At 35.4% G+C, this 26808-nt stretch overlaps 3 protein-coding genes across 10 annotated transcripts; 2 read left to right on the top strand and 1 right to left on the bottom strand.

The window, feature by feature from the left end:
- The first annotated feature begins 4253 nt into the window (after positions 1-4253).
- On the top strand, positions 4254-8161 carry LOC113347074. Of its 7 annotated transcripts, none has more exons than XR_003358726.1 (10): positions 4254-4459; positions 4551-4606; positions 4760-4816; positions 4902-4975; positions 6337-6520; positions 6843-6931; positions 7012-7083; positions 7175-7224; positions 7569-7768; positions 7855-8161. XR_003358726.1 is itself a non-coding variant. In XM_026590658.1 (8 exons), exons 5-8 carry the CDS (start codon positions 7077-7079, stop codon positions 7937-7939), a joined length of 342 nt encoding a protein of 113 aa, XP_026446443.1. In that variant the 5' UTR covers positions 4592-4606; positions 4902-4975; positions 6337-6520; positions 6843-6931; positions 7012-7076; the 3' UTR covers positions 7940-8161. The 7 variants fall into 7 exon arrangements, 1 of the variants encoding a protein (XP_026446443.1); XR_003358727.1 differs by having other exon boundaries at positions 4551-4668; positions 6371-6520; XR_003358723.1 differs by having other exon boundaries at positions 4551-4668.
- A 2287-nt stretch (positions 8162-10448) lies between these two features.
- LOC113353016 lies at positions 10449-11798 on the top strand. Its single transcript, XM_026596736.1, has 2 exons — positions 10449-11364; positions 11638-11798. The coding sequence occupies exons 1-2, from the start codon at positions 10476-10478 to the stop codon at positions 11688-11690; spliced, it is 942 nt and encodes a 313-aa protein (XP_026452521.1). The 5' UTR covers positions 10449-10475; the 3' UTR covers positions 11691-11798.
- A 487-nt stretch (positions 11799-12285) lies between these two features.
- Positions 12286-15258, bottom strand: LOC113347073 (thaumatin-like protein). 2 transcript variants are annotated; one of them, XM_026590656.1, is made up of 3 exons: positions 14678-15258; positions 13426-13724; positions 12286-12936 (listed from the first exon to the last, which is right to left on the bottom strand). In XM_026590656.1, exons 1-3 carry the CDS (start codon positions 14781-14783, stop codon positions 12517-12519), a joined length of 825 nt encoding a protein of 274 aa, XP_026446441.1. In that variant the 5' UTR covers positions 14784-15258; the 3' UTR covers positions 12286-12516. The 2 variants fall into 2 exon arrangements, with proteins under 2 accessions (XP_026446441.1, XP_026446442.1); XM_026590657.1 differs by lacking the exon at positions 14678-15258 and adding an exon at positions 13874-13972.
- Between the last annotated feature and the right edge of the window lie 11550 nt (positions 15259-26808).

Raw genomic sequence — 26808 nt, 5'->3', positions numbered from 1 at the left:
TGTGCTTAGTTGTTTTTGGTTTGCTAAACTAAATTGGAAAAATTGTTTCAGACAATTGTTTCCTTGGTAACATATCAAAATAAGAGTACTTGTAGTTTCGGTTTTGATATTGGTTATCATAACGTGTTGTGTGGAACCCTCGTGCCTAACTCTACAGGTTTGCAAGTCTATTCTGAGATTTGTAAGATTCTTTTCGTGTTGTCCTTTATTTTTTCGTTTATTTGTCATTTCTGTGACAAAAAGGGGGAGAAATATATGGAGTAAACAGGTGATGATGGCATTGATTTTATATTGATTGGCATCGCTAGGGAAAAGAACATTGGTACTTCAATGTTTTATCTAACGAAAGAGTGAAAGCACAGACTAAGGGGGAGTAACATGTCATATAAATTGGTGTAACAAAGACGTGCAGATTGAATATCTACCTATCTTCCTTAGGGGGAGTATTAGCTTTGTTATAATAATGTGAACAACGGCATTTTTAAGGATTGAATGTAAGAAGTTTTACTGTGCTGTTGAATCGGGAATCAAGCGGATTGTGTTCTTGTAATTTGTTTATCCATATGATGTAAGAGTTTTGTCACTAAAATTGACAAAGGGGGAGATTGTTAGAGCATTACTCGGTTGAACCCACCAAGCGTTGGTACGTCAAGTTTGGTTGTCATATTTTAGTGAATCAAAACTCATGTTAAGAGTCGCTTGATTATGTACTAGAGTCAACTTCGTATAGGTTAGCTTGAAAGTATTAGGATATGAGACATTACAAGTATTGCGAAGACTTGAAGATGTGAAGAAGCAAGGAGCTACAACGACAACAATCATCCCAATTGAGGTTAGTGATATTTGACTTGAACTGTTTCATTCCCTAACGTATCTTTCAAGTCGTGCATATTAAAAACATAACTGCGAAGCATACTTGAAATCTAGATAGACATAGTATTAAGGAATACAATACGAGATTTATTGCTTAACCATTAAACTTTGTAGATAAGGCATCGCCATAATCATTTGAATGATATTGTGATTATGTATGGGTATGAGGTTGGGATTTCATCTTAGGGAACAATGTTTACATGTGTTCTAAGGAAGTAAGTTCATAAACTTGTTTGTGGACGGAAAAGGAAATTGCTAGGTGTTATTGGTTTTGTTATTCATTGCATATCTTATGAACAACCAATATGTGTGATAGAGTACAACCGTTCACAACTTGTTTTGTTCTTGGTAGAACTATTCACAAAGTCCTGACTTATGTATTGGTATAACTTTTATTAGTAAAACCAATCTTAAGTAATCACCTGTGGTATGATCGGATTTTGTATGTCTGAACAATTAAAAGGAAAGAACCGATCCTTGTAAGGGGTGCAGTACATCAAAGGGAATCGATCCTTGTATGGGATGCAACAAGGTTTATAGCAGAAAGGGGAACCGATCCTATGGACATGTGCAACACGTTTTTAGGCAAAGGGTACTGATCCTATGTACATGTGCAACACATATAAGTTAGATACCATATATATGTGGGGAACCAATCCTAGTACCTAGTCAACCGAATTTTTGGAAAGCTAGTGTGACTATGCACAATACTCACATGGAGGTAGAACCGAAACTTGTTTTGGTAGAACCGTAAACCCATGATTGTGATTGAATGTTGGTTTGATCAATCACATAGTTCTTGAAAGTTAGATGAACCAATTCTAAACTTGTTTGGAAGTGTGGAAAATTGTTTTCAAGGTTGTAAGTGTGAAAGAGAACTTACAAAGTAAAGATGTCGACAAACTTTGAACACGTGCTGCGAATGTTTATTTCTTTAATTGTTCAAAGATATTCCTTACGGCTGAGGGAAGAGAATCCCAGGATCGAAACATAAGTAAGTTAAGAATCTTTTAATTAAGGTTATTAATTTCATTTTGTATGGAAATTACAGAATTGGTAATGGCCATTTACTAATTAGATTTTCCGAGATTTTGATCATTATTTTTGGACAGAGCATTTCCAGGAATTATGAAAACCGAATCTGTGCTTTAATGAATATCTTGAGAATATTTTCGGTTTTGGAAATTCCTTGGTGTCCAAACTTCCTTGTCTATAAATACTCGAAGTTTGCCTTTCTAGCAAACTAATCATTCGTAACAACATATTTACTCTTTTGTTGTTGTTACTGGTGTAGCCGCCTATTCAGAGAGGAGAGTAACCTAATCAGGCGAAATCTCTTACGGCCGCTCAGTATAAAGTCTTATTTGGTATTGAGAATCTCTAGCGTGTACCGTTGGTGGAAAACTAGATAATTGCGATTTATCTTTTGTTTTCGATTGATTTGATTGACTAATGGTGGTTGAAATCTGATTGCACCTAGTTTGTTTATTCTTGAGAATCTTCTCTTCTGATATAAGATTCACTCAAACTAGTTTAGAGTTTCGACAGGGATCTTTAGACTGTTGTTAGTTCTAAAGACGATCTTGTGATAATCCATTGTTAACAGACTTCGTTCTGTGCGTGATTGATCACAAGAGATTCAAGTAATTGTGTGCAGGTTTTTATTGAAGATTTAAGAAGATTTGAAGACAAAGAAGATATTGAAAATCTGACTTGGGTTTTATAATCTTTGGTGTGCAAAATACTTGTTTCGGTAAAAGAGGATCCAATTAATAATCGGTTTATCCTTGTGGTAGATTGGATTGATTAATTGAGTAGATCGGCATCAACACGATTCTTCGGATTAAAGGTGTTTTTGGCTTAATCTTAAACGATTATCTTTGGGTGATTGAATATAAGATAGATCTAAGGACTTGACGAAGGAGTTTATGTTGAGGTAAACGGAAGAGCCTTTGTCCGACTCATATCACTTGGTTGAATAGAGTTGATACCAAACAGATTTGTTGTTCCTTTACTGTTTGGAATATGAACCAAAGGAATTGTTCCAAGTACGTGACTTATTTATAAGTTGGAGGCGTGGGAATACATAAGGAACTAGGTGAACTATAAGGTTAGTTACTTGGTCTCAACTATACGAAGTTAGTGTAATTTTGTGTAGCGGCTTAATCCTGAGAGTATTCAATTCTGGACTAGGTTCCGAGGTTTTTATGCATTTGCGGTTTCCTCGTTAACAAAATCTTGTTGTGTCATTTACTTTTATATTCCGCATTATAATTGTTTTATTATAATTAAAGTAAATTACACAAACGTTAATTCCTATTTACTTGATAAGCAATCCTATTGTGTTTGGTTAAGTCCGAACCTTTGTATTAAGTAAACATACTTCGTTGATGTATTGTCTCGATCTCGTATCCATAGACGATCACACGAAGTGTGAACCGATTAGTTGTATTGTCTCGACTCAGTCCATAGACAATCACTTTCGGAGAAAGGACTTATAGGTAGGAAAAGTTTTAGCTTGAGGTATATTTGGGTACCCTCGCCTTTTTCAGCTTGATCAGTTGAATTTCTATGATCAAGATAAAATTGTGTCTCCAAGGAGAGAAAGTTCTTCATCGAACGAAATTTTCAAGACTACCCATTCTAATTTCATCGAAACTTAGAGAGTGTGCTTCTATTGTAACAGTAAGAAAGTGTGAACTGAGGTTAAACCACTTTCGGTTTGTCCATCTTCAAAACACCTTGGATTTGATTCTGAAAGGTGTTACTGATATTCGGATGTCTAAACCTCTCGAAGTAAGACCACATGGAAGCAATTATGCTTCCAGGAATGTCAGCACTTCATGGTCCACAAATAAGGGTAGTATGCAAAATCTGTTCAAAAAGAACTTTGTGAAACCACCACAAATATGGGTTCGAAAGAATACCTATATACCTCCAAAAAGAGTGGAAACTTTTGAAACAACTCAACAAGCTAACCTGAGTTTGATCATTACAAGATATAAAGATGTTATTGACAAACTGTCCATTTCAAGACAAGGGACTTCAGGTAAGAGTTATAATCATGTTTCTTATCACTACACCAAAAATGGGGATTAGCAACAGATTTGAAGCTGTTGCGAATTTTCGGTTGCAAAAAGTTCGCAACAGGTTGAAACAGTTACGAAACTCGCGACTGTGTCATCCTGTTGTGATTCGCAACTAAACTCACTTGTACGCATGTGGAAAACGAGTGTGGTTGCCTACACTTTTCATCTGACTCGGTCTAGTTGACTATTCAGTCATTCAGATCAAAACTGATTCGGCTAACTTGTTATTATCGAAAGAAATCACTTTCTTATTCACTCTTCCTTTTCTTCTTCTTTCTTTCTCCAGCAAAACCTAGCTCTGCGTCTTCCTTCTCTCACCACCACCACCACCACCACCACCACCACCACCGATCTCTTCTCTTTCACCCTCTCTATATAAATAGATTGTTGAATCTGTATATCTGATCTTTCTCAAGTAAAAACCCTAATATTTCTTACAAGGTTAGGGTTTGAATCCCAAAGAAAACTGCAGCTTAGGAGTTATTCGATATTTTAAGGTTAGGGTTTTCTTTAAACCCTAATATTTCTTACAAGCCATACTTTAATTTCGATGATTGATTTGATTTAGTGTATGGCTCTTTATTGCAGGGTGGTTAAGGTTTTCAATCTCTCGAGGAGTCGTCTTCATCAAGCCTATGATAATGGTAGAGATGATGCCCCACCTCAATCAGATGTTTAAATGTTCAAGTTAATTTCTTAATCAATGGTAAACCGACTCAAATTAGAATAAATATTTAGTTGCTACTCTGTGATTTCTAATTAGGGTTTTGATTTCTACTTTTTTCTCCTCTCGCCAGAATTCTTCCTAAGGATTAGGTTTTCAGAGTAGAAAACTTCATTATAGAAATTCAATGGTTGGTATTGTGCATCTGCTCATCTTTTCAGTTTGTTTGTTTTATATTTTTTGTCTTAATGATTGTGTGTATTCTTTTTATGCAGGCACCAAAGAGTAGAAGCCCTAGCTCCCAAAATCTTCAAAGCCAGCTAAATCTGGTGGTGGTAAACAAAAGAAGGTCAATTCATGATCCTCAAACTTTAATCTGTATACATGTATTTACAATTTTGGTTTTCTGGAAGGGCCAACATTTATTGGTAAAGTTATGTTTAGAACGTAGGAAGTTGTGGGAAATCTAATTCTTTTATTCTTCTGAAAGGGCTATGGTAGGAGTACCTTGATATCTTTAGTGTTGCCTTGTTGATTAATATTTCAACTTAATTTGAAACCTTTTCTTTAGATATGTTGTACGTATATTCTAGAAAATTGATTTCTTTGTATACTCTAGGGTGTTAGATTGATTGAGTTATAGCATTTATATTCCGTTTAAAGTCTGTCTTATTCGTTCATGCTCTTGTGATTGTTGTTAGCTAGGCTTGCTTGCAATATTGCATCTCAAAATCTTTGGGTGTTATGTTGCTTCATCCCAAGTCATAATGTTTAGTCGTGTTTTTCATTAGTTTTATGCCTCGCCCATTCACCATGTGCTTATTGGCTTTTGTTAATGAAATTCTTAGATGAAACTAATTTCCATAAAATACTTGAGTCTCTTTCTAGGTCAGAGTATACATTACCGCTCGAGTTATTTCTCAGTGTATTGTTGGAGCCATATTTCCGTCTTTCAGTTGAACTATTTCTCAGTTTCCTACCACAATGAGAATAGCATATTGAATATCAGTATCATATCTGGCATTTGTTTAGTCTGATATGCATATAGAACGTATGCAACTTTTATGTGCTTCCCAATAATTTTTTTTTCCAATAGTTCCGTCTATCCTAGGGTGTTCGATTTAATCTGCTAAGCGTCTATTTTGTTATCCTTGTGCAGAGCTTCTGCAAGTCTTTTATACGTCAGCTTTCTCCGTTGCTTCTGATGGTATCCTCTTAGAGATATCCATCAGGCAGAGTTGAGTCATGTATGTGTCCCATTTGTTCCTTAGTTGTAATAACCTTACATCTGAACCCAATACTTGGATTTACCACCACCAGAAAACGCACATCAAGTGTGTGCAAAAAATTTTGAACCAGGAGAAGCTGAATATCAACAGACTAAAATGGTTGCTGAGCTTGGTGGTCATATCATTCATGCTCTACATGATCAGAATGGGAACCATGTAATTCAGAAGTATATCGAATGCATTCCAGCAGAAATTTTCTTTTAACGTTGTTAAGAAATGTGTAACTTTTTGTGGTCCTGTCGAACGCCAGTTTTTGGTCAGTGAGATGCTTTGTATCTCCAAGTATATATTGTTCGTATACCTTGTGGATTGCTATATACAAGTATATTGTTCTCGAGAAGCGAATCCTAAAATCAAAGCTAGACATAGTAGTTGTTTATTTCTTATATTGTTGTTTGGTTCCTTTTATTGTGTATTACAGGCTCTGATGAATGATCAATTTGATAACTATATAGTGCAAAAAGTACTGGAGACTCGTAATGTTCAAATACCTAGGTTAAATACCTGCTATGTATATGGTGGATTTCCTTACGGTCCTCAAGAAGCTACACTGAGAAGGGGGGTTGATATAGACTATAATCATTGGAACTTCTATAAGAATAAAGGTATATATTTGCTCATGATGGATCTCAATTCGCAATGTTATATAGATTTTGTTAGAAAATTTGTACTACGGTTATCCTCTTTTTTGCTTACTTCATGAAATCCTGGTGGAGGATCATGTCGAGAGGGGAAACCTTGACTTTGGCTCATTAAAGTTTCATGTACTTGACAAAGATGATGAGATGCCTGATATTTTTTTTTTTGATAATGTAGAACTTATCCTTGTTACAATGATGATAATTGTATACTCTTCTAATAGTTAAGTTTTGAAAAGGATGAAGAGTCTAATTTTTCAAATATCTTGTATTTTTGCTCGGCCAGTAGGTTTGGTGGATTTGTGGATGCTTCTTGAAGGTTTTTAAAAGGAGCTTCCAGCATTAATAAGAATTTCTATGCGTACCCTGCAAAACTAAGTAGCTCTTTTTTTATACTGGTATAACTAATCCATTATTCTTCTTTATTTAATACTCCTAACTTCTATCTGTTCCTCCAGGATATCTTACCATACTGTCAAGCACTAGAGAAGTTCGCTCCCTATAGTTGATTTCCACTTTTATCATGTCAGGTACTTTTACAGTGTCATATGCCTTGTATTCTTTTTGAATTCTATATCAGTTCATCGTCGGGTAGTTAATCATTTTGCTTTTGTCTTTCAGGTTGGAAGTGGTCCCTCGCTGGATCTAGAAGCTCGTTTGCTTCGATTAATGTGAGTCTTTCCATTCCCACCTTTCAAATTATCCGGCTCTTCCATTCCAGCTTACAGTTATCCTCCATTTATTCTCTGTTACTTGCTTAGGGTTTACCTGCAGAGTTACTACCCTGTAATCTTATTAGAGAGTATCTGGAATCTGATCCTTAATATGTGTTCAAGAAAACACAAAATTCTGGCATAGCATGTGGTAAAGTCTTGTTAGATTGGAACTTTGTTGTTTTGTTTCTTATTGAATGTTGAGTCTAGGTTGGGTTTGATAAATGAGTAAGCAAATTCACGCCATACCAAAAATACTCAAACACTGAACATATTTGTTTACCTTTTTGGATATTTTACAGGAACCATCGTGGTTTGAGGCATTATTGGGGTATCAGAGTCCATGGACAGCTCACCAAGACTGCTGGATTTTCAAGGTTATTGGTTCTAAATGTTGGCCCTTGATTTCAAGGTACAAGGCAAGTGCTAGTGAAGAAACTCATATTTGTGTCGCCCATTTGCATGACTCAAGTGCTCAACAACAAGAAATAAGCTCTTTCATGTGAGTATTTTAATGATCTCTTTGGTCTGAGTTCAGGAAATTTAGTTAATTGAAGTACTAAGGCTTCCACTTTTGACTGTGTACAGGTTTGATATGAATACATGGCGGAGAAAGGGAATGAATAACTCCAGAGCTTCTGCATTTTCAGTGAAAGTGGCGTGCGACATTTAGCACATTGCTCTTGCTGGTCCCAGTAGAAATGCCTAACAATCCATGGTGACAACTTAAACTTAAACCTTTGGGCATGCCTCATAATGCAACAGATATGTTCACCTAGGTAGCTAGTTTCCGTAGTTCTAAAGAATGTGAGTTTTTTTTCCTTTAAATTGCTATGTAAGAACCTTGATGTGATATTAAATTTATAGATTTATATGATTTTCGTAATGTGCTTCATACTGTGTATGAGTTCATCATGGTGATTTAATAAGAAAACTTTCTTGATACTTTTGTTGGATTAATTAGATTTTCAAATGAACAGGGGAAACTTGATTTTGCGACTGGGAACTCTAATATTGACCTGGTTTTGACCGGCCAAAACCTGGTGGTCAAAACCACCATGTTTTTGGTGTTACAAAAATTTCGCAACCGCAGCAACCTGATCCGGAATTCCAGTTCGCAACTCTTAAGAACTGTTGCGATCTTTCAGCGTTGCAACAGTTGGAAGCTGTTGCGACCGGAAATTCGCAACGGCTTACGAGCCGTTGCGAAATATTGCAACATCGACTTTCATAACAGAACTAAACTGTTGCGACCCTATTTTTCAACTGCCAGTTACCGTTGCGAAACTCTAAATTTGGTGTAGTGTATTTTGATGACAGTAATTTCTATGATCATTTTTCACGTTTCAAAAGAAATAGCAAAAGAAAACAGTAGAAATTTTCCAATGGTGAGTATACAACTCACCATTGTGCAGACTAGGCACAGGACATGGAACCTTATTCATAAAAATCCTGCTGGATAAGGATTACTGCGAAACATGTGTACTATTTGTCTCAAGTAGTATTGGTTTTTGTTGGGCAACAATCTTATCTTATTGCAATTGCTTCATGTCTAGACCAATCAGTTTAGAGTGTTCGTACATTCTCTGATCAAAATCTTCTCATCAATATTAACTCTCTTGTGCTCTAAACTCATGTTTGTTGAGCTATGAATTCATTAATATTCAATGAAGAATATCGGTTATTAAGGATGGTTGCAATATTGATGAATTGTTTTGTGCTCTTTATTTTATTTTATTTTAACTTTTTTTTCCTTCTCAGTATTGGGTTCCGAAGCCCATTAGATAAATCGGTTCCAATAAGGGTACACGGATCTTTTGCCTTGTGAAAAACCCTAATTTCTAAGTAAGGTCACGAACCGTTGTTCATCCCAAAGAATATATTTTCCTTTATATACCATAACTTGTGATTGAGAAATTCTCATCCAAGGTTCCGCAACCAAGCATGTCTCTGATGTCTAGAATTCTTGAAAGCATGGAAAAAGCTCTTAATCGTGGTGGTATTAAAACAAGGGGAAAGAAGAGAACGCTGGTCGACGACGAAGTTATTAATTCATCCGAAATTTCGTCTGATGTGAATTGCTACTTTGCCTATGATCATCAAGATGTTGAACGAGAAGAGATGATGTCTGCTAATGATGTTTATAATTTTCTTAAACAATTTGAAGAAGCAAAATTAGAACTTGTTGAAACGCAAAAAAGTTTAGACATGGTGAAGACTGAGTTGAAAAAGGTTTCTACTGACCTTGTTCTCATGAAATCTCATGTTCGTGAACTACTCAATGAGGATATTTTCTCTGAAGAGCTTGTGGATACAGTTCATGACAAATTCAAGTCCTAAAAGATAGAATTTAGCTAAATTTTGAAGACTATGCAACAAAGAAGTATCTCTTGCTCGTTGGGCCATTTGCCATCAAAATAAACCTGTCTTGAGCTAAATTACGATGCTCATATTTTTAGTCTCCAGATAGGATATAACTTGCTCATCTGCATCATATAAAAAAAGATTATAACGCCTTAAACTTTTTGAACACTGCGTTATTTAAGTCTCTGGTTTTTAATTATGTTTCAAAACAAGTCAACCAGGTGGCTGTTGCACAAGCTCACAAAATGCAAGTGCAACTTGTTCAAATGGCTATTATCCGCCTAGTAGTATCTTTGATATGTTGAACTCAGACATGCCAATAGGCAGTATCAAGACATTGTGTATTTTTCCCTGTAATTTTATCCTTTGCTTATCAGGGCCTTTATAGTGAATATTTAAGCACTTCACGGCAGTGTCCGTGGATAACTAGACATTTGAGCTTCCACCATGGATATTTAAATACACTGGAGCCAACAATGTCGTTAGGCACTGACACTTGCAGGAGAGTGGTGCAACAACATAAAATAGTCAAACTATAGAATGTAAGAGAGTTCTACATTTATGAAATCAAGGCATCTTTGAAAAGTTTCTAAATGAAATCCAAGGAAGAAATCAAAAGTATCCAACACCGAAAGTAACAAAACCATATCCCCATAAAACTAAGGCACATGGTTCTCTCCCTTCAAAAAGGTAAGACTTAATACGTTATTAGCTTAAGCTTAAGCTTAATATTCAATTCAGTTTAGAAACTCACTCATTACACCGATAAATAACACACTCCAACAACAATAAGCTCCCCCTCCATTTGCATTCTTCTACCAAGTATTAACCACAGAAAAACAACCATGAGTATGTCCATTTCTCTCATTCTACCAATTTCTGTCATTTTCATAACCTTTCTCCCATTACTCATCACATCACAAACTTGTGAAAAACTATGTGGAGATCAAAAACTTAGATATCCATTTGGTAGTGCACAAGGTTGTGGTGATCCAAGATTTCAAAAATTCATAAAATGCGATCGTGCGCAACAGAAACTCATGCTAAATACCCATACTGGAACTTACCCCATTACTTCTATTGATTATGACAATCTTATAATTTATATTCAAGATCCGTCTATGTCAACATGTTCATCATCTCAACCTAGTAAAGGCTTTGGTCTAGATTGGGATGCACCTTTCACATTTCTAGATAGCAATGTTTTTGCTCTTCTCGACTGTTCAACATCTTCTTCACCGCTGTATACTTCAAGAAGTAGTCTAAATGGAAAAGGCACTAACAGTACTAGTGCCAGTGGTAATATAGTTCCGCTTTGTGATACCGAAGGTGCACCTATTTGTAGTCTTTTATATTCATGTCCAACAATTAGTAGACTGAATCTACCAATATCTACTTGTTGTGTTTACACACCTCTTGATTTAGGACCAGCTTATGAAATGGATTTGCGAAAATTAGAATGTAGTTCTTATGCTTCGATTTATAGTTTTAATGGTCAAGAATCGAACCCACAGGGTTGGAAATACGGCATCGGTCTTAAATATAAATTCAGTGTTAAAAATGATTTTCCTAGTGTTTGTAGTATTTGTGAGAGAAGTAATGGAGTTTGTGGTTATACTGGAACTTATAACTCTTTCGTGTGTAATTGTGTTGGTGGAGCAAATACCACTTCCGATTGTTATTTTTCAGCTTCTTGGAGAAATGGCGCACAAAAGATTCTTCCATGGCAAATTCGTAAGTTTTTTACCCGCATCACCAAGATGTACTTGCACTGTATTTGATTATTTTTTTTGCTCATGTTTTAAGTGAAGTTGTTGTGACTGTTTCGCTTTCTTAGTCTGCCTACTGAATAGGTTGGATATTAGGAGCTTCGACAATGCAAACAACCCCTATATTCTAGTTATTTTCCTATCAACCAAACACGAATTTGTTTTCTTATATGAATATAGTGAATGGTAGGACTCTAATCATGAATTTACTGCTCTGTTCCTTTTTCTTTCTTTGCAGGAACTTGGCTAATATCTTCATTCACATGGTTTCTCATTTGGATCCTGTTGTAGATCTTGTAGAGGCATTGTGCATACGTAAGTCCCTAGACCAAGCTGGTGGATTATGATTGGACTAATGTTTCATTAGGCTTTCTTGTTTTCTTACTATTGTTGTTGTAAAAGGCGAATTACAATTTGAAATGTACTAGTTTTGCATCAACAAGACTTTGTTTCTTTTCAAAATTTTCTTGGATGCCTTTATATTTAAGAATGAGCTCGAAGTTCGTGGCCACCAACAATTGGTCATGATTGCAGACCACCAAAACAAAGAAAAAATTGAATCAATAAAAATTGCAGACCACCAGCGGTATAGGATTTCTTAATAGGCTGAGAGGATTTGTGAAGGAATAAGAAATTAGAACAAAAAAAAAGTGAAGCTTTCATGGGAATGGGTTCTTTTTTCTGCCATTTTAAAGCATTTAAATCCTCTAAAACAAGAGTTTCTTCTACTATTTTGAGTCTCATTTTCCTGAAAAGCTCATGTCCATTTTCCGAGCAAAACCCGAACTTCGATGGAAGTTTTAACGGAAAATAACAATCAGACGTGTTGCTAGGAGAATGAAACAATGTACAGTATGGTAAATAACGAGTGTATGTACTGCGTATATAAAACAACAGTTGCAACATATAAAGTAAGTTGCTGTGAACTATTTTATTTAAGGGGAAAATATCGTTTGGTCCTTTACTAGGACCTATTGGTATTTCCTACTTTATTTAAGACATCGACTAAAACACAAAATACAAAACATGACGGGTAGTTTAGAACTCAAGTTGCCTAAATCGCTTGAAGTTCAATGGCAAGTCGGGCATGAGAGTCATGAGACCCTATCCTGCTGAACTAAGCTGAAACGTGTTCAGAACCCCATCCGTCAGGGCAGAAAGTTATGATATACTCGTTAGAGGTACAACTTACCAATGGCGGAGGCGAATCAAAAGCATAACTGTAGTAAGACGGGCAAGCATGTTTGAACATGTTGGAATACATGTTTGGTTTGCACTTGTTAGGATTTCCATAAGCATTTCTGCAACAGAATATGTCAACATTGTATGCCAAACACGCACTTTTGCAAGCTACCACCTTTCTGTCGCCATTTAACACTTGAAGCTCTTGTGGGCAAATCTTGTTCAGATCTTTTAAGCATCCGCCAATATAACAATTGGAAGCCTTTGATTTAGCAGAGACGGAGATTGGGACGTTGTAGCCGTCAACCAAACTTACATCATAGAAACTAGGTTTGTTACCTGGTTGCAGGGTAACCTGTCAAAATTTCCCATGTAAGAAACATATACTAGTGGGGGAGTCATCGAAAAGTACGAGGATCACTACTGGAAGATCCAATTACAATATGATGTGTATCAGCATATCAGGTAGTTTTTAGGTTTGGGCTCTCTAACTAATTTAGGATCAAAGCTGGCAATAAAATATTGGGATCCCCAGGTCCCAGTTCAAAAACTCAAATACGTTGAACCAGAACCTGGATGATTTTCTTTCGTGTCCCCCTTTTGGGATTCCAGATGCCTAAAATTTAGTTCTTGTATTTAACTCCTAATGAAATAGAATAATCAAGAAAAGATAACAAATATGGAAGCATTTCTGAACCAGTCAGATACCAACATAAAACAAGACAGGGACCAGTTATGGACCAAGTCTAGCTTCTCTTGGCGGGGGTTCTTTTTTGCTTACGAAAAAACTGCGTCAAAAGATATTCTAAGACTAACAATGAACTCATTTCACGCTCTTACTTACCTGCACAAGGGTAGCAGGGGGCAGTCCTATGTTCCCATTACAAGCGATTTTTCCTCCACAGTCACCAGTTTGACAACAAGGTTTCGTGTTAGAGGTAGAAGTGAAGTCACACCCAGTTCTTGCCCATATCCGTCCATTCCATGTTGGGGGAGCTTGGATGCGTTTTGTCTGGCCTGATGGAAGAAAGAAACCGCCATCAGCTATTATCGGATGCCCTACATTTGAGGCAGTTGCTGGCCATAAAGGGAATGTGCATTTGTTGCGCACATGGAATGTGACTGCATCTCCTTCAGCATGACCTGTAATGTCATTTCATACAGAATAAGTTGCCAAAGTTGAAAACAACCCAAGGGGAAATATTTCTATCTATTAAACATTGAAAACTAATGCTAAAAGAAGTAAAAAAAACTGCAGTTACAGAAATTGTTATACATATCAAATAAAGTACCAGGAAACAGAAGATGTAATATCAGAAAGAATAATGATGTGGAGAATTGGTTTAGCTTCATTTTCTTTTAAGTCAGTGTTGAATAGAAAGTTAAGATTGTAAATGGTCTTTTATAGATGAAAGTGTTTAACAGTCAAGATATTGATTATGATCTTTTTCTTGAATTATAATTCAAGTTTTTAAGATATGTAACCTTTAGAGATAAGTTAAGAGACTATATATTTTCTGTCACAATGTGCTGCATTGGATGAAAATCAAGATAACTAGATGCAGAAAAGTGTAAAGTTCTAAAAGCAATTTAATACCACAAGGTGGATCAAGTTATATGAACAAACGAAGAAGGAAAGAGAAAAAAAGATGAATCAAGGGTGAGTTATCTGTAGGACCCAAGAACGACCACTACTAAAATCTGATCATTCTTTTCACACTTGCATATTTGTGTAAGCCAGCATACCTAATTCCCTTCATTTATTGATACGTTATTCATCAATATAACAAACGTATGCCCACTGTGGAACTTAAAAAGAAATTAGTGCTTGATAATATGCCAGCAGGGGTTGTGTTCAATCCATTGGCCACTAAGCTGTGAAAGTTTAAACCTACAGCATAAACGAATCTATAGATGAGATGACTTGAATTCAATGATGACAAACTTATATAGTGATGAGGATGAATAAAGCCTATTACATCAATAAATCAAAATCTCCGTGTATAGAGACATTGATTAACAAAAGGGATATAGAAAACTTTACATATGCATAACAATTTTTAATCAATCAATAGAATTATTGGATTTTTTTTTACCAGAGTTCATAAAATGATTCAAGGTTAGATTCAAGGCTGTATCCCTTAAACAGGCATCTGTCCTTTGTTTACACCTAATTTGACCAGTTCCTGGATCCCTCTCCATCGTTCATCCGAAAACAATAAAATCTTGTGCTTCCAGCACCCTTCTAGCGTCACACAGAGCATGAATGATCAGTGTGTAGGACGTTGTTGTGGGTATCCCATGATTCATCAACTTCATTTTGCACATCATTTCAACAGCCCTGTCAATCTCATTAACAGCAGCACTGTAATAACCCTCACTTATAAACTTCCCAACTCGACAAAGAGCACCAACTATCGTGTTGTAACTACAATGCAACTGTTTCATCCTATATAAATCCGCCAACGCCTCCCATTAACCAATTTAAGGTTTCTTTGTTTCAGCGGTGTCTTATGTCGAAACCCTTTTAGTCCACCTATTCATTGAACTTTGAAAGAAGAATCTAGGTATTGATATTAAAACTTCACGAATCCAACAGTCCCCTGAGGATTACACAGTTTGGTTGAAGGAGCTAATTTTGAATTGAACGATCTGTTTTCCAGAATTGCTGTGAGGATTTGATTTACAAATGAAATAAGAGATGATCTGAAATTGAAGGTAGCCTTTCTTTTCTACTTGGGGGTGTTGGGCCGCTTGGGGTGCTGCACCTGTTTGGGTCTGGGGAAATGGCCAGGGAAAGTAAAATTTAGAAGTTGTCTAGAAAAAAAATCCAAGTAGAGCGCAATCACGTTTTTTGTTTGCTAGATTCAGTATGTTTGATTTGGTCGAGTTAGTCTTGTTTGTGCTTGTTTAGAATTATTTTCCAGTTAGAATGTCGAACTGGTATTACGATAACCAATATAATGAATATCCGATTGAGTTTCAAAACGAACATTATTCTTACTATGACCATAGTGTTGTGGATAATGGTTTGGACCAACACCAACCTTTTGAAGGTTATGGCTCATACCATGGTGAGCCCAATTACTATTTGCACGCGCACCGGTTATACAAACAAGAAAATAAGAAATACACTACAGTACTAGTTTCCTGTCTTTGGAGGATTCAATCAAACAATTGCAACCTATTATTTTTTATGATCATTCTATTTCTCTAGAAGAGGTTAACTGAAATGACATGTAGGTTTTAGTTAGGGTCGAAGGAAAGAAATGCAACATAGAGTATTCCTCCTCCAGAAGAAATCATGAATGAAAAAACTGAGATGTCACATAGGTATGACTTAGTTCTGAATGAAAAACTGCCACAATGAGTATTCCTCCTTTAGAAGAACTTCAAGCGGTTAATTGAATGGACATATAAGATTGAATTATTTGTGAAGGAAACAACTGCAATAATGAGTATTGCTTAAAACAAATTGCTAATATAGTGTATCCAATATTTCCCTTGAAAATGAGGATAGTTATTCACATAATCAAGATGACGAGGTTAGAATTGGCAACACAACTTGTTTAGATGAGATTCGACCATCTTCATGTTATAATGATTATGATGAGGATAGTGCTGATGAAGAATACGAAATATGTAGGCATAATGATCAGGAATTTGTTACTCCAATTGAGCTTCATCAAGATATTTTTATTTATGGTTCAAATTCTAATCATTTTAATGATTATACATTTATACAAAAGGAAGAAGATTTGACTAGAGCTATCGTTGTTTTAGACTATGTAGTATTTCATTGTTATGAAGCCGGTGATAGTTCAGAGGAATGGGTTTAACCTGAGAATATTGTTTTGGAGTCCAACGATTTACAAACAATAGTTTTAGAAAAAGAAGATAGACTCGTAGATATTTTAAATATGAGTGAGGATGCACCATCTGATTATAACCTAGAAGAAGCAATTGACCATTTTAAGGAATCTGACAATTTAGAAATTAGAAAAATTATGACTAGTCTATCTAGAGACACCAAAAACTCTAAGTTTGGGGGTGATTATCATTCTTCATATGCTTTACCTTTAACTCTTAGAAAGATCTCTCACTTTGGAGATGACATATGTGCTTGAACCATTTTACAAGAGTATCTCCATACACATTTTCTCGAACCTAATGATGTCCACAAAGAAGTTCAGTTATTACAAAAGCGTTTCATTGTTATGAAGCCGGTGATGGTTCAGAGGAATGGGTTTAACCTGAGAATATTGTTTTGGAGTCCAACGATTTACAAACAATAGTTTTAGAAAAAGAAGATATACTCGTAGATATTTTAAATATGAGTGAGGATGCACCATCTGATTATAACCTAGAAGAAGCAATTGACCATTTTAAGGAATCTGACAATTTAGAAATTAGCAAAATTGTGACTAGTCTATCTAGAGACACCAAAAACTCTAAGTTTGGGGGTGATTATCATTCTCCATATGCTTTACCTTTAACTCTTAGAAAGATCTCTCACTTGGGAGATGACATATGTGGTTGAACCATTTTACAATAGTATCTCCATACACGTTTTCTCGAACCTAATGATGTCCACAAAGAAGTTCAGTTGTTAGCAATATATCCTCTGGTTGATGTGGTTTACTTAGGTGATAATACCAAGATTTATTTTGTTTTACCATCAAAACTTTTTCTTCCAATTGTGGGAACGTATGAGCTTCAAATATCTCAGTTATTAAGTTTTGAGACTAAGTCTAATTATTTCAGGAGACTAGAATCGGCACATTTGCTTAAGAATGACCACCACTTTCATTCTGATCAACTCTGTGACCCAAAACTTTGAGGATCCACAATTATTCAGATTATTATTACGTGCTTCTAAGTTCTTACTTGAGTTTTCCAGAATCTACAACTTTGAAAAAGCCGGGGTCTAACAACCACACCCAATATTTCGTTTAGCAATCTGTATGGACTAACTCCAATATACTTTTAAGAGAATCAACTAAACAGTCAGACTCAATCTTAATAAAAGTATATCAAAGAGTTATATCTCACTTTCTCGATTCAATACTTACTCAAGCAAATAGAAATCTGCGAGAATAATTGAATACAAGAGAAATCACTTGAACGATACCAAAGACCAATGTTCAAGGATCAATTTCAATCAACAACCAAAGATTGGATTTCCCAATTGATTGATTCAACGCACAACCTGTGATATTTCAATTATATAACAAAATATAATGCGGAAAATAAATAACACAGACACTAGAAGTTTTGTTAACGAGGAAACCGCAAATATAGAAAAACCCCGGGACCTAGTCCAGATTGAATACACACTGTATTAAGCCGCTACAGACACTAGCCTACTACAAACTAACTTCATTCTGGACTGTAGTTGAACTCCAATCAATCTCACATTGATCCAAGGTACAGTTGCGCTCCTTACGTCTCTGATTCCAACAGGATACTACGCACTTGATTCCCTTAGCTGGTCTCACCCACAACTAAGAGTTGCTGCGACCCAAACTAGAAGACTTTAATAAACAAATCTGTATCACACAGAAAAGTATACGATAATAGATAAACCTGTCTCCCACAGAAATACCTACGAGTTTTTGTTCCGTATTTTGATAAAACAAGGTGAACATGAACCAATTGATAAACCAGACTTATATTCCCGAAGAATAGCTCAGTATTATCAATCACCTCACAGTAATCTTAATCGACTGGCGAAAGAAGATATTGCGGAATCACAAACGATGAGACGAAGATGTTTGTGACTTCTTTTATATCTTTCCTATCGGAGAAATCAATCTCAAGCCAATCTTACGATTGTACTTAGTACGATAGAAACAACAAGACAAATACAAGAAACATAGTATCGGTCTGGATTCACAATCCCAATGAAGTATTCAAGTCGTTAACCTACAGGGTCTCAGTAGAAAACTAAGGTTAAAGGAGAATAGACTCTATATAATACAACTAATATCACACAGGAAGTGTAGGGATTAGGTTTCCCAGTTGCTAGAGTTCTCCTTTATATAGTCTTTCAAATCAGGGTTTGCAATCAATGTTAGATTAGTAACAAAGCATTCAATATTCACCGTTAGATGAAAACCTGATTAGATTCAAGCTAATGTATTTCAACCGTTAGATCGAAACTTAGATTGTTACACACAAATGAAATGCACGTTTATTTAGGTTTGTGTAACCGTACCCAAACATTTACACTTAGTTGGTTCAACAGTAGTTAACCAAATGGTTAGCCATATGAGCACTTTCATATCAACCATATTCTTATTTACCATAACTAGTTCAAATGACTCAAATGAACTAGTTATAGAGTTGTTCAATTGCTTAGATCTTATAGAAGTATACAAGACACAATCGAAGCAAAGACGATTTGATTCACTCGAACCGATTCATGAACTTTATAGCCACGGTTTGCAAACTTGCATTCCTTAGTTTATATAAGTTTAAGTTCACGAATAATCGTTTATAGAAAATAACCAACTTAAGTACGCATACTGGTACAAGGACTTAAGTACCCGGAATAAGTTTGTTTTCAGTTCACAAATTCCAGCAGAAATTCACAGGATGTGAACTTCCGACAATACGCGGACTCTAGTTCCGGTTTTCCTGAGCAGCAAAGTACGCATACTTTGGTTCAAGGAATAAGGACTTATACACGTATGGGTTACCAGACAATATTTATATCCAATCATGGTTATATAATCTAAACTCTCATTGCAATCATTGAAACATTATTAGAGGACGTTATAGAGTTGTTGTTCACACACTATTTTTTCGTCAAAGCAATTTTCAAGTAATTGAAACTTAATATGACTTTCGTCACTAGTAAAGATGAACTTGGCCAAAGCGAAATCTTACCAACACATATTTCGAGAAATTGATAAGCGAGATAAACTCGGCTCGAAATAGCAAATGTGTATAATCAAAGTCTATATAGCAAAACGACTTTTGTCTCAAGATATGAGATAGAGTAGATAGACTTTTGAGTGATATATAAGTTCAAGTCTCCACATAACTTTTAGTCGATGAAGTTCCACCAGTTTCTTGACTAGTTCTTCGTCTTTGTATGATGATCTCCATGGAGTCTTGAGCTCAACTACACTTTATATCCTAGTCCGAGACTTAGCTATAAGTATACTAGAAATCAAGACTTATATTTTTGATAACTAACATTGACAAACATGCTTGAGATAGCAACGCATGCGAGTTCGACCGAGCAGTGCTCTAACAATCTCCCCTTGGTCAATTTTAATGGAAAAACTATCAATACATATGGAATACAAAAATAGATAAATAAACTTTTGTAGCTTCTCTTCCACATGCCTGATCTTCTTGGTTCTTCAACATTACTCGAAATCTTCGTCACTTCCAAGTACTCCAATAATCCCAAAGGTTGTAAGTTTAGTATCATCGTTGTTGAAAATCCGTAGCCATAACAATGAGAAAACAAGAATTCTCAATCATTGTTACACAATGTCATAGTATTATTAGACAACATCAAAGTTCAATTATACCACAACTTTGACAAAAATACTATGGTGATATGTATCACCCCCCATTAGTCAATACTCCATCTCACATGGAAACCACTCCCCCTTACATAATGATCCGAAAACCATATGTACTTGTAGTGTGAACTACACATTAATTCTCCCCCTTTTTGTCAATAAAACTGGCAAAGGTACGAAAACTAGTGGGATCCTAATGAAATTTTCATAGAGACATTTCATGACCAAAAGAAAGCACATATCAACTTTTTAGATGCAATCATATTGCCGAAACTAAATGCTTTCATCAAGGAGTTTATAAAGATACAAGATAACCCCTATAATATTCCACAGCCGCACTCCCCAAAAAGATTTGGCAATTAAGCGCAAGTTCAATTAAGAACTCTCCCCCATAAAATGTCATTCCCGAAAGAACAACAAGAGAGACCTTACTTTCATAAGAAAATAAGGATTTCTTTGGACATAACAAATCACATATGAATATGAATTTGAATCCAAAAAATATTCAATTAAATTAACCACAAGTAAACCCATGATTAATTTAATAAGAAATGCTCAACATAAGAGAACTTACGGAGCCGCACAGTATATACATAAAATATGGATCAGGGAAGATCAATACTGCGGAATAGACAAGGATTCATTCTATTTTCCATCACTATTTGCACAATGTCATACAATAGACATAATCTTCATAAAAAAAAGTTCATCCTATCTTCCATCAATATTTGCATAACGACGTACAATAGGCTTAAAACTTTTGTAATGTCAAAAGTTCATTCATTCTTTTATCAATACATGCATATCGACATATGAAAGACTTCACTTTTGACAAGGTATGGGACAATCATAGTTCATGGACGCAAACACCCATATCCCATAATAAATTGCAATATATAAAACCATAAAGATTAATACTGTAAAAAAATCATCTTCCAAACAACTTTTTAGAATTTAAACAAATAAACCTAAAAACATGAAGATGAAAACATTGGACATAGCTATGTGTAATCACAATAATGGCTATTCCAAAAATTAGTTATTCTTCCTAAAAAATACAAGAATAAAATTCTCATAAGAATATTTCCTAGAAAAAATAAAAACCACAAGCAAATAAACAAGGACAGACTCTTAAACCGAACACGAACTGAAATCAAATAGACGTTTCGGAATCCTCACGAGCCTTGAGGTCTTTGAGCTTGTGATTGACAGCATCTACTGCTTCTTCAGAGAAGATATCCTTATTGAGAAGATCTTTAACATGTGTCTTTATGAGACCAAGGTCAGAAGTAACCTTTTTCAACTCAGTTCTTAACACATCAAGACTCTTCAAAGTATCAACAAGCTGCAGTTTTGGCTTCCTCAAAATATTTAAGAAAATCATGAACTACTTCAGTAGAAACATATCCTCATTCTCAACATCCTGATGTGTATAGGCATAGTAACATGAGGCATTAGGATGATCATCTTCTATTATGGTTCTTTTCTTCCTTCCCTTGGACTCGAAACCAATACCTTTGTCAAGAAACCTTTTTGCAAAACCGCTAGAGTTAGAAGAAGACATTCTTGACAGGCCACAAAAAATCCCAGAATATACTTAGGAGACTCAAGGGTTTTGGTATTTAAATGGTTTCTTAGGTAAGATAAATTTTAGGGTTTCTAAAAATTGATTCGTGACAGTAACACGGGTACTCGTACGAACACAATATTGACCCAACAACAAAGGTACGGAACCGGTCGTAATTTTATGACAAGAGAGAATTTCTGCTATGTGAAAATTATTACAAGATTTTTGGCTCAATAAATTTTATATCTCAGAAGAGAAACAATTTTAGAGCACAAGAGTAGCAGACAACATAGTTGCAAAGAAAAACTTCTTCGAAAACGAGAAGGCAAAACAAAGAACCTCATTAGACACAGCTAATACTTAAGGAAATTTGTCTGTAGCCAATAGTTTAGATATAAACGATAAGAAAATAACTCAACTAAACATAAAACAATTTTGACAGAAGTATACCTGATTATTAACACAACTTACCCAACATGATTTTTATGAGTAAGTTCTTAACCCTTGTGATTAATTAGCACAAGAATGAGCTCTCAGCTCATTAGATGAACGAAGTTCATGGTTGAGTTTCTTTTTCCCTTCAAGTCTAGGAAAGAATCTCTTTTGATGTGAAAAATTATCATGAACCTTATTGTCATCAAAATATGAGACATAGTTTGAGTTCTTACCAGAAGAATTTTGACTTGATGAGGTTGACAACCTGTTGACAATTTGTTTATAGCCTTCAATTATCTCCTTCAGGTTATTTCTCATATCATCATTTTTGCTCCTTTCTCCTGGGAATTTGTTCACATCAAAGGTAATGTTATCTCCTCTTTTAACAGAAGAAAAGACTTGATCTTTCCTTAGACGATTTTTGTTAAGACGTATGTTATTCTTTTGAGCATTCAAGGAACTCATTAAACTGACTTTCTTGGTAGCATACACAGGGTAAGTACGAAAACCAATTGGTTTAGACATACGAATGTCAGTTACACCTTTGAGAATTAAGTCTAAGGTGTGTTGAAGTTGAACAATGAAATTGTTATTCAACGGGCCCTTTTGAATCACAAAAGAGACATACTTTCTGATCATGAGGGTGATTAGAAGGTTTCGTCTTAACATCATCGTTTGAGGATTTCTTCCCCCCATTTTATGTGCAACATCCTTGATTAATGGAGATTGCGGGCACATCCATTTTAATAGGAAGGGATTCCAGTTTTACTTCTGAAACTGGAGATCCTTTGGTTTCAAGAGAAGTAGATGGTGTAGGGGACTTTTTGAAACATCCTTGAATTGAGAGTTTATTCAAGCGATGTTCAATTTCCGAAACATCCTTTTCAAGGCGTTCCTCAAGTAGGATACGTGAAGACTGAACTTCAGCGTTTTTGGAATTGCAGTCTCTTACTACACTAAGAAGAACATTAACATGGCTTTTCAACCGATTAAATCTATCAGCTTGGATTCTAACAAGATTTAGAATCAGTTCACTTTCTTCAGATGTTTCCCTTACATTAATAGAGATATACTCTTTTGAAGGGTAATCGGTACAACACATGTCAGTGTCTATCTGTCTCGTCAGAACACGTGGTTCGTCTATATTAGAGATTGGCGAATATTTCTCTTTAATAGATACAGTCGAGACATGACTTTTATTTCTGGTGATGCGTTTATCAGAGATAGTACTCTTGTCCATAGATACAGATCGCTACAAACACAGACTTGTAAGGTCTTTAAACGTGTTTGCCTGCTCTGATACCAATTCAAAAAGCGGGGGTCTAACAACCACACCCAATATTTCGTTTAGCAATCTGTATGGACTAACTCCAATATACTTTTAAGAGAATCAACTAAACAGTCAGACTCAATCTTAATAAAAGTATATCAAAGAGTTATATCTCACTTTCTCGATTCAATACTTACTCAAGCAAATAGAAATCTGCGAGAATAATTGAATACAAGAGAAATCACTTGAACGATACCAAAGACCAATGTTCAAGGATCAATTTCAATCAACAACCAAAGATTGGATTTCCCAATTGATTGATTCAACGCACAACCTGTGATATTTCAATTATATAACAAAATATAATGCGGAAAATAAATAACACAGACACTAGAAGTTTTGTTAACGAGGAAACCGCAAATATAGAAAAACCCCGGGACCTAGTCCAGATTGAATACACACTGTATTAAGCCGCTACAGACACTAGCCTACTACAAACTAACTTCATTCTGGACTGTAGTTGAACTCCAATCAATCTCACATTGATCCAAGGTACAGTTGCGCTCCTTACGTCTCTGATTCCAACAGGATACTACGCACTTGATTCCCTTAGCTGGTCTCACCCACAACTAAGAGTTGCTGCGACCCAAACTAGAAGACTTTAATAAACAAATCTGTATCACACAGAAAAGTATACGATAATAGATAAACCTGTCTCCCACAGAAATACCTACGAGTTTTTGTTCCGTATTTTGATAAAACAAGGTGAACATGAACCAATTGATAAACCAGACTTATATTCCCGAAGAATAGCTCAGTATTATCAATCACCTCACAGTAATCTTAATCGACTGGCGAAAGAAGATATTGCGGAATCACAAACGATGAGACGAAGATGTTTGTGACTTCTTTTATATCTTTCCTATCGGAGAAATCAATCTCAAGCCAATCTTACGATTGTACTTAGTACGATAGAAACAACAAGACAAATACAAGAAACATAGTATCGGTCTGGATTCACAATCCCAATGAAGTATTCAAGTCGTTAACCTACAGGGTCTCAGTAGAAAACTAAGGTTAAAGGAGAATAGACTCTATATAATACAACTAATATCACACAGGAAGTGTAGGGATTAGGTTTCCCAGTTGCTAGAGTTCTCCTTTATATAGTCTTTCAAATCAGGGTTTGCAATCAATGTTAGATTAGTAACAAAGCATTCAATATTCACCGTTAGATGAAAACCTGATTAGATTCAAGCTAATGTATTTCAACCGTTAGATCGAAACTTAGATTGTTACACACAAATGAAATGCACGTTTATTTAGGTTTGTGTAACCGTACCCAAACATTTACACTTAGTTGGTTCAACAGTAGTTAACCAAATGGTTAGCCATATGAGCACTTTCATATCAACCATATTCTTCTTTACCAGTCATTTGAACTAGTTAGAGAGTTGTTCAATTGCTTAGATCTTATAGAAGTATACAAGACACAATCGAAGCAAAAACGATTTGATTCACTCGAAACGATTCATGAACTTTATAGCCACGGTTTGCAAACTTGCATTCCTTAGTTTATATAAGTTTAAGTTCACGAATAATCGTTTATAGAAAATAACCAACTTAAGTACGCATACTGGTACGCAAACTTAAGTACCCGGAATAAGTTTGTTTTCAGTTCACAAACTCTAGCAGAAATTCACGGGATGTGAACTTCCGACAGTACGTGGACTTGGTACGCGGACTCTAGTTCCGGTTTTCCTGAGCAGCAAAGTACGCATACTTTGGTTCAAGGAAGAAGGACTTATATACGTATGGGTTACCACATAATGTTTATATCCAATCATTATTATATAATCTAATCTCTCATTTCAATCATTGAAACATTCTTAGAGGATGTTATATAGTTGTTGTTCACACACTATTTTTCGTCAAAGAAATTTTCAAGTAATTGAAACTTAATATGACTTTTGTCACTAGTAAAGATGAACTTGGCCAAAGAGAAAGCTTACCAACACATATTTTTAGAAATAAATAAGCGAGATAAACTCGGCTCGAAATAGCAAATGTGTATAATCAAATTCTATATAGAAAAACGACTTTTGTCTCAAGATAGGAGATAAAGTAGATAGACTTTTGAGTGATAGATAAGTTCAAGGCTCCACATACCTTTTAGTCGATGAAGTTCCACCAGTTCCTTGAGTAGTTCTTCGTCTTTGTATGATGATTGCCATGGAGTCTTGAGCTCAACTACACTTTCTATCCTAGTAGCTATAAGTAGACTAGAAATCAAGACTTATAGTTTTGATCACTAACATTGATAAACATGCTTGAGATATCAACGCATGTGAGTTCGACCGAGCAGTGATCTAACAAAACTGATCCTCCAGATCCCACCTTTAAGGAAATCCAGTCCATGAAAACATTTCATCATACGCTATTATAAAACCTGAACCTGAAGCACAACTAGATGTAGTTGTCTTAATTAAAAAACTAGATAAGGATATCCTCGGTTTTTTCATTTTCTTGGCATGTTGCAGTTTTTTATTATTTGGGATAGTACTATTTGATCCAGATGACACACAGTTATTCTGACTATTGTTATATGATTCTATGAGGTGACTAATCCTTTCTTAGTCTGGATAAATACTTTAAACTTGCACTTGATGGGTGGTAACCCATGCTCATGCGACACGGTAATATCCTTCCTTGTTTTCTTCCCTCAAGTGGTAAAAGTTTCTCCCTTTTCATGCTTTCAGTTTCATCTTTAAAACACTGAGGACAATGTTACATTTAAGCTTGGAGGTATGAGAGAATATTTTAGTTGCATTATAAAACTCCAGAGTCTAGAAAATTGTGCCAATTCATGATAACGCTAACCAATCTACGTTGATAGAAACATCTTGATTGTAGGAGTTGAGGGACCCAACTAACTGGTATCTTAATAAAATAATACAGCTCAGGTGTTATAAATAACATGATGGTTGTCACCATATCTCGGATTCGTCACCATATCACCTTCTATTTTTATTTTTACAAACTTTTTGTGTTTCTCTAAGTGATTTGGTGGGGAACTAATATCGCATTATTATCCCGGCTAGGATGAAGTAGAGTGTTTGATATCAAGTCTCATTGTTTTATTTTATTTCTATTTAGATCAAAAAAAATTTGACACTTAGAAACCAATATGTGTCCTCCCTGTCTCCGTCGCCTAAGCAAGCATGGATTGCAGTATCCATGGGAACTATCATGTAATCAGCTGAAAGGAGCATGTGCTTGTATCAAAATATCTAATCATGATTTTGAATCTTTTATTAAAATTTTTGTTATTGTTTAATAAATAAATCAACCGCTAGGGCCTTTGTATATACCAGATATGAAAAAAGCGGGTGTATAACAACCACAACCAATATT

Source organism: Papaver somniferum, chromosome 2 (genome assembly GCF_003573695.1).
Source record: "Papaver somniferum cultivar HN1 chromosome 2, ASM357369v1, whole genome shotgun sequence".
Classification (NCBI taxonomy): domain Eukaryota; kingdom Viridiplantae; phylum Streptophyta; class Magnoliopsida; order Ranunculales; family Papaveraceae; genus Papaver; species Papaver somniferum.
The sequence above is the reverse complement of the archived record's forward strand: the minus strand, read 5'-3'. Positions and strand labels throughout refer to the sequence as shown.